General features: G+C 57.8%; 1 protein-coding gene across 1 annotated transcript in view; it reads right to left on the reverse strand.

Annotated features, from left to right (window-relative positions):
- STARD8 (StAR related lipid transfer domain containing 8) overlaps positions 1-5,517 on the reverse strand; it is a 41,955-nt gene extending 36,438 nt beyond the window's left edge. Inside the window, exons 1-2 of the mRNA XM_063421900.1 lie at positions 5,395-5,517; positions 3,085-3,118 (exon numbers count right to left, since the gene is read on the reverse strand). Of these exons, the coding sequence (XP_063277970.1) occupies positions 3,085-3,118; positions 5,395-5,439 (79 nt within the window). The 5' untranslated portion in view covers positions 5,440-5,517. The remainder of the gene's footprint in view (positions 1-3,084; positions 3,119-5,394) is intronic.
- Positions 5,518-8,668: the final 3,151 nt, after the last annotated feature.

An 8,668-nucleotide genomic window follows, 5' to 3' on the forward strand; every position in this document is an offset into this window, starting at 1 on the left:
GTAAGAGCAGCAGTTTCTCAACAAGTTCCAGAAGTGCCCAGAATGGGTCCCTGCTGCCACGTCCAGCATCCCACTCACTCCACGGGGCCCCTGTGATCTCCCTGGCTCTGATGCCACAGCCAGACTGTGGCCCCAGTGCCAACAGCAGCAGCACTGGCCCCTGCATGCCCACACATCCCAGGACAGCCCCCTGCCAGTCCCTGGCCCCTCTCCCTTCCAACACATTCAGACAATGACAAAACCAGATCCCAGTCCCTATTTTGCCCCACAAACCCAGGGAGCCATGCATGGGCTCAGGTCAGGTGAGGAACCGGGGCCTCATGCTCAGGCCACAAACCCACCAAGTCACTGCAGGAGATTTTTGTGTGAGGAGAGAAGAACAGCTCAGCTGTGACAACACATCAACAACAGCTAAATTTAGCAGGTTATTTTCGGTAATCCAGATGCTGGGTAAATACAACCTTATTATTTCATGCAGAGGCAAAAGTTCAGCCGAGTCTCTTGTGCTGCTTTTCCCTGTTAGTTCACCACATCCAGCCACAGGAGCCCACCCTGAAATGCTGCAATGTCACCACTGTCTGGCTGTGCTGGCAGGAGCCACCAGCTCTGTCCCTGTCCTTTAGCAGCAAGAGGAGCCGCTGCTCCATGGCATGGGCAGAGCACCTCCCGATCCCTTTTGGAGGGGCCTGGTGCTGCTGTTGGAAGGGATTTATTCTGAGGATGCAGTTTTCAGGTGCATGCCAGACTGCGAGCCTTTCCTTTCTTCAAGCTTTTCCTTTCTGCTCAGTCCAGAACAATACATGGGAAGTGAATGCTGGAGAGGAAGCAGAGGGTTAGGAAATCCATGGAAACCCGACCCAGCTGGGATTGTTCCAGTGGTCTGGTTTGGGGCTGTGCAGGGGCTCTGTGTCTCACCCAGCTGAGGGTGCTGCCGGAGGGGACTGCAGGGTGGGCCAGGGAGGGCTCTGCCACAGAGCAGGGCAGCAGGAGGGAGAGTAGGGACACAGGAGTCCCCAGGTGCTCCACAGCTGAAACATCACCTCCAAGAAGGCAGATGAAATCCAAGTTGGTTTCCACCATCACTGCTGCAGGAGCTGCCATGGCACACCCAGGTACTTTAGTGCTGGGGGAAGAAGCCCCAGTGACCTCATCCAGCCGCCACTCAGGGAAGGGGTTGTGGCAGCACAACCACAGCCCCAGACAGGGGGCTGGGAGTGGGTCTGTCCACACCTGGAAAGCAGCTCAGGGAGTTTGCCAGGTGTGCTGGGAGAGCAGCAGTGCTGAAGGAGGAAGTCAGAACCAAGCTCTGGGAATGGATGGAAGAGACACTTTGCTAAGAGCTGCTGGGATAAACCAGAACCAGCTCCAACCTGCCTCATGCCACCGTGTTGGGAGCTGATGTCCTCATGCCACCCATCCCAAGAGACTGAAAATCATCATAAGGGAAGGGAACCGTGTCCCCCAAGCCCATGGCCTGAATGCCCCTTTGTCCAAGCACCTTCTGGGGACAGTGAGTGAAGAGGACAGCAGGCACCTGCTCTGGCCCCTTCCCAGTGGAGGGCACAACCCCCCTGCAGGCTTGCTCCCTGTCCAGAAGAATCCATGGGAAAGGAAGAACTACAGCCTACCCCAGGCACTGTGTTACTGCAGGTCATAGTGACACCAGGAGACGCTATGGCCCCGTCATCACATCAAGTCACAGGTGACAAATCCCACAGTAAGAAACTGTGCAGCTGCTCAGGACACGAGGCTCCTCCTGCCCCAGAGCCCATGGCTGCCCAGCATCCCTCAAGCAGCCTGGGGCAAGGACATGTGACAGGCAGGTGTCAGCTGGGGTCATGTGAGCGTCATTGAGCCTTCACCAGGAGAGACTTGGATTCTACAGGCAGTTTTAACCAAGGGGAAAACACCTATAAACTTTCTTTGCCCCAAAATCCCAGTCACAGAGCGATCCATAGGAGCCTTCCCTGCCCCTCCCCTTCCACAGAGCTCTTTAACTCTTTTAACAAGCTCTTGACATTTATGTTCTTAATCTCTCCCGTGCAAGGGCCAGAGACCACCCAAGATACCTTTGGGGCTCTCTCACAAAGCACCTTTTGTTGCCCAGAGCTCTCCAGTGCTGTGGGCTCTTGCTGGCCAGACTCGGAGCTCACTTCACCCTTACGTACATGAGAACACAAGGCCCTCAGTGCATCACCCTTCAGGCAGGTAACCGCCTGGAGATCCCCAGGCACATGCCATGGGCTCCCTGCAAGGTGGGTTTCCTTTTTCATGAAGCCAGGGCTCCAGCCAGCAATGCGGACAGCCCCACTGACCCCAATTCTGACAGTAGAGCTGCCATCCACAGGGTGTGTCCTGAGCCCTGTGCCCAAAGCAGCAGAGCCACCCCAGCTCCAGGTCCCTCCACTTCCAGGGCCACCAGAGCCAATGGCTGTGGGCCACCTTGTTTAGGATGGAACAGGTTTAACTCTGGGTGTGTCACTGCACAAAGACTCCCATGGCACCAACCAGTGGGATGATGAAAGGCAGGACATCTACCCCCCGCCACAGCCCCATCCCTGGTTCCAGGTCCTGCTGACACACACACCCTTCCCCTCCTCCTCCTCTTGCTCCCAAAGATCAATCACCCGCCTCCCCAGCACCCACAAACCCCTCATGGCAAAGCAGCCCCAGCCCCAGAGGTTTGATCAGGGCAGCAGCAGCTGTGCACAACCCCCATGGATCAGCCTGCAGCTGTACTGTGAGTCCCTCCTGCCCCACAGTCATGGGTGAGACTCTCCAGTGACACAAAGCCGTGGGGCTCTGAGCCAGGGGTGGCCTTCCTGCCCATGGCATTGCAGTGTCAAGGCTCTGGAGCTCCCCATGGGATTACCTGCTCAGCACAAAGCTGCTCAACACAAAGACAAGAGGACCTGAAAAAGAACCAAGGTCCCTTTGCAAATATATTCTCTTGAAAATAGCAGGTTTTGGGGAAAATTACACTGCTGGCAGAAGAACCCAGCAACTGGACATTCCCCTTCCCATGACCCCTGCTCATCCCACAGCAAGGGCACTCCTGCCCCAAAAATTATTGCTGCAGCTTACCTGCATCTTTTTTATCTTCTAACAACGTGAATTTCTGTGAAAAGAAAGAAAGAAAGAAAAAAAAAAAACCAGAAATCATTTTTTAAAATCATTTTGATTCTTACATTTGTGGAATGCTACCCCTCATATCTGGGCTTGGTCCGTGCTCTAGCCTCCCCTCTGCCCAGAGGTGACCTGAGACCAGCAGTGTTGATCCGGAGCTTTGACCAGCAATGCTGCTCCTGCCACAGGACAAGCAGAGCCCTGACAAAGGCTTCTCCCAAGGGCATCCGCCCCACTGGTATTAAAACACCACGGCCACTCTCAGGGGCCCTGAGCACCAGGCCAACATGGTGTGCCCTGCAGGCACCCACCACCCTGGCTCCCGAGGGAAGCCACGAGAAATGGGAGTCACAGCAGCCAAGCCTCGGCAGCACTTCGGAAACAGCAGCAATTTGCAGAGGTGGAGGAGCGGCAGAAGGTCCCCATTCCTGGTCCTGAGGTGAGCACAGAGCCTGGGACGCTTCCCAGTCTCTCTCTGGGTGCACATGAGCCCCTCCAGTGCTGCTGCCCCACGAACGGGCCAGAAGTGCCGGCGGGATCACTGCAGGAATGCGCTGTGCTGCTGAGCCGGACTTTCCCACGGACCCCCGGGACCCCTCTTCCTGCCGGGGCAGCAGGGCTGAGGATGACCCAGGGAAGACAGGCTTAACCATGTCCCTGCTGCTGTGCTTCCCGCAGCACCGCCTGCCCGAGGGGAGCCATCCCCAGGGCTGGAGTCGTCGCTGTGGCCTCACAGCGTGCCCGTGTCCACAGGGGAGGTCACCCAGCTCCTCTGGAGGCTTTGGCATTGTCCAGTCTGTTCCCACACCTTTCTTTTCCCACAAAATCTTCCACCAGCCACAGATCCACCTCTTTTAACCTGGAAAGCTTTAATCTCACAGACAGAGCCCAGCATGTTTCTCCCTGTTCAAGAAATTCCTCAGCAAAGAAGGTGAGAATTCCTCGCCTGTTCATGGGGAGCAGCTAAGCAGCACTGGCATGGGGAGGAGAGCATGTCCAGGCTGAAGCAGAAGCCTCAGCCCTACAGGTGCCCACTGAAGGCAACCAGGAGGATGATGCCCTGGCCAGCTGGGTCACCAGACCCCATGTTGGGCAAAAGAGATGGGCTGAAGCCAGTGAACTGCTGGGTGCTTCCAAGGAGGCTGAAACCCATGGGCACCAGAGTCTGTACAGGCCAAGCTGGAACCATCCCACGCTGCAGCTCTGCCAGTGGCGCTGCAGGACCCAGTGTCCATGTCCGTGCCACCACCAGGATGATGGCAATGCCAACATGCAGCACACAGGGACGAGCAGGGTTAATGAGGACAGCTAAGCTCTCCAGAGACAGCAGGGACGAGACAGCAGGGACAAGACAGCCACTAATATTACCAGTGAATTTCACAAATGTCATTTTTAGACTCAACTATTTTAAGCATTGCACTGAAAGCCCGGGGGACAGTGTGCATTCCACATCCATTTCACCACAGCAGATCCACTCACCCAGCACAGCCCGGTGTACAGCACTGCCTGAAAAAGGGATTCTACCACTTTTCCCAATCTGAAACTCCTGAAATTCACACTAACTATAACTCCACAATCTCCCCAGCTCACCTCCCACCACACTGCATAGGCTGGGACAGAATAAACCAACAGTGATCAGGAGCAGGCAGGCACCTTGTTATTAAGGTGGCAGATGAAGAATTAAACCCTAACAAAAAATCTCAGATGCCACGCTGAGAACTGCATGCTGCAGGAAATGAAAAACTGGGGGCCCTTGGCTTCACTGCTCCTTTGTCATCTTGCTCACAGCTGCCCTGACCCTCCTCAGCCACGCCACGGGAGACCTGAGCCTCTGGGTTCGGAAGGATGTCCCAGCCTGGCCGCACCATGCAAGCAGGCACGGCAGGACCCTCTTGGCATGTGCTGAACATCTCGGGGGGCTGAGGGTGCACACAGACACGCAGACACACAGATGCACAGAGCCCAGTGCCGCGCTCGCCGGGCACAGCCCCCTGCCCACCCAGGGCTGCTGCTGCCGGGACACGGTGACCCAGCAAAGGGCAGCGGGCGAGCTCAGGGCACAGGGACCAGCGCGCCCACACATGGCCCGGCCAAAATTAAAACCTCTCACACGCACGTGAGGCGCGGGCACGACACCCCCCCGAGCAGACGTCGACACCGTGAGCAAGCTGAGCCCCGCCGGGGCCGCGTCCCCAGCGCCCTTTACGGAGGCTTCTCCTGAAACCGGAGGGTGTCAGGGACGGACACCGTGGAGCAGCGCTCTCTTACCTTGGCTCTTTTGAAGCAAGCCCAGAAGAAATCCAGCAATGGCATGATGTGCGGGGCGGGGGCCCGGCAGACCCCCCTAGACGGCGGCGGTGCCCCCGGCGGCGGGGAGAGACCCCCCCGGCACCCCCATGGCAGCGCGGCGGCGGCGGAGCCGGGCACAGCCCAGGGCGGGCAGCGGGGCCGGCGCGGAGGGAGGAGCGGGAGGCAGCGGCGGAGGCGGGCCAGCATTCAAACCCTGCACCGTTATTCAGTTGGTTGGGAACTTGGCTTGGGAGCGATTGAAATTCCCTGAAGATTGCGAGTTTTAAACAGCTCCAGGTTTTCCTTCCTGCCTGGAACGCACCGAGCTGCTCCCCATTCCCAGGCAGTGGGAAGGGGCGAGAGGTGACCGGCGCTCCAGAGCAGGAGAAAGGGGGATTTTGGCTGTCAAAGGCACACGTAGGACGTTAGAAGCCCGAGCCCTGGACGGTTCAGATTGTCACTCTGGTCCTGCCCGAGCTGACTGGCAGCTCCCGGTGCTCTCCTCTGCGAGGCACGGGGTGGACCCAGCCATGGCGCCATCCCTGGTTGCTCAGGTGCTGCTGGCATCACCAGGGGCACAGCAGGCATCTCTATCACAGAGCGGGGGCATCCAGGGCCAGCCTGCTGGTGGGATCCCAGCAGGGCAAACATCACAGGGGAATCCCCCCAGCCACCAAGTACAGCTGAGCCCTTCACTCCAGCTATCTACAGCTCCTTCTCTGCCTTCTGCAAACATTATCCTTTCAAAAGTGCCACAATAAAAGGTCACATCAGAAACATTTTTGCCAGCCCCCCACTCGCAGCCCCCCGGGCCAGAACTCTTCCTGCAGGCAAGTAAGAACATCCCACAAACTGGTGATTTGTGTCAGCAGTTCAGAAGGAGCAAGGGCAAGCAGATCCACAGTGATGCTTGGGCTCAGCCCTGCTCCCATGAGACCCTTGGTGGCTGTCACCCGCTCTGGACTGGCATCAGGCTCCCCAGTGGCATCACTCCTGCCCACTGCCCATCTCGGGCTGGTGTCAGCTCCACTCCAACGGGACCTGTGAGCGGGAACACGAGCCAGAGCAAAATGGTTCTGGTCAGGATGTGACATGTCTGTACCCAGCCCCCAGCAGTTGGTGCCTGTGGCAGCTGTGTCCAGTGCCACGTGTCAGACAGGGGAGGCCAGAACAGGGTGCAGGGTGCCTCCCCAAAGCATAAATATGGGGAGGATAAGGCAAGGACAAAAAGCACAGAAGGCCACGGCACAGCGGAGCTGGAACGTATGCACCTGCCTGGAGAGGATGGCGTGAGGCACTGCCTGCATACAGCATCCAGCAGACCTGACCAGCACCAGGGCCCTGGATTGGCAGCAGTGCCCTGGTGGCACCAGCACAGCTCTGCCATGGCCCAGCAGGGCCCTGCCGTGGCCCCAGCAGCAGCTCGCAGGCAGCATCAGTCCCAGCGCCAGCTCCAGCTGCCTCCTTCCATCTCCCCCTCACTCATTCCTCTGGCAGCGCTCCCGGCCTTGGCACCAGCTGCAGCTCCTCACCCTGTCCCCTGCATTACTGGTGTTACTGGGCCAGTGCAGCAGGGCTGGGGACACCAAGGCACAGCACAAGCTTTGTACATCAATCCCTTTCCTCCTCCCTTAAAAACCCAGGGCTGGGAAGACAGTCTCACCTCTGCGGCATGTTGCCCACCAGGATCACTTCTCCTAGCAAGGATTTTCCCCACAGGATTTAAAGCTCAACACCACTGCCCGACAGCCACCCACCTTCCATAACTTACCCACCGCTGCCTCAAGGGCTGCAGGTTTTACCCCAAGGACTTGCAAACAGTCCCCTGCAGGGTGAAGGCAGCTGAGGCACTGCTGACTGCCAGACATCCCCATTCAGCTCACTGGGCACTGCTCTCATAGGGCTGAGGCTGCCACGAGAACACTACCACAGCCAGGACATGGAAGGACACTGCCAGCACAGGGTCCTGTGCAAGGCTCTGCCACTGACACTCCAGAGAGTACAAGGAGACCCTTCAATGATTCTACAGGCTCTACTACCCCAAAGCAGGGCATCCAGGCCTGGGCTGGGGATGAAGGTAGCTCTCACAAGGAGGGACTGTCTCTTCAGGGAGGGTGGCACTGCCAGGCTTGGTGGCACTGGGCTCCTCTTCCCAACAGAGGCTCACCCTTCAGCACCATGCATGGTTCTGGAATGGGACAGGCCGTCCAGCTTCAGCCATAATCCTGCCAGGACCCAGAGAATTGCTCCTGCTCAGGTCCTGCTCCCACTTCCTCCAGAAGCCAAAAAAGCCAAGCTAGCACAAATAGAAGCAGTCTGTCTCCTTCCCAGGCCTGGGAGACAAACCACAGCAGTTTCTGCATACTTGTGTAGCTTCTTCCTACCCGGTCATCCCAAAAGCATTCCAGTAATGCTACATCTTGGATCCTTCCTCAGCGTGCCAGGACACTATCCTTGGCAGGAATAGCTCCTGGGGACTGGATCCCTGGGGAAGGGCAGGAGCTGTGCACACCAAGTGGGTATTTCTGAGTGGCAAAGGGACACAGACCCCACTGCTGCATTTGACTCTTCCCAAAATTCCTAAGGTACCCACTCCACAAACAAGCTCACAGGACAAGCAAAAGCAATATCCATTCATTCTATAAATAAATATATGTGTGTGTGTGACTATCCTCCTCAGACCCACATGAGAACCCATTTTAAACTTGAATTAATTTTGAGAAGCCGATTCCAAGGAAAACGTCACCCTGTGCACATTCACTATGAGCTTCCCACTGCTGCCCACAGTGCCCGAAGCTGGGACAGACACCAGGATGTCACCAGTCAGCCCCAGCACTGCCACACACATCCCGCGCTCTCCGAAGGTCATGGGATAGGGCCGGTATTTTGGAGGACAGGTACAGCCTCTTCCCACAACGGATCATTCCCTGGAGGATCCCGTGTCCCCGCGGCCGGAGCTATTTCTGTGCGCTGATGAGCTATTGCTGTCCCGGCTGTCGCACGGGATCAGTGACAGCTCGGGCTGGTGGCGGCCGGGCCGTGTCCCCGCAGCCACAGAAGCCCCCGCTGGCAGCGCCGGAGCCGTGGGGTGTGCGCAGGGGTGTGAGGGGGGGGCTCCCCTCGGCCAGCCGAGCCCAGAGCGGGCCGCACACGGGGATTTTCCACTTTCCGCCGTGCATCGGCATTTCCTGAGGCTGGGAAGGGCGCAGCTCCCGCCGAGCTGGTGTTTTCCCATTAGCATAGCGGGAACAGG

This window comes from Prinia subflava, chromosome Z (assembly GCF_021018805.1).
Source record: "Prinia subflava isolate CZ2003 ecotype Zambia chromosome Z, Cam_Psub_1.2, whole genome shotgun sequence".
Taxonomy (NCBI): Eukaryota; Metazoa; Chordata; class Aves; order Passeriformes; family Cisticolidae; genus Prinia; species Prinia subflava.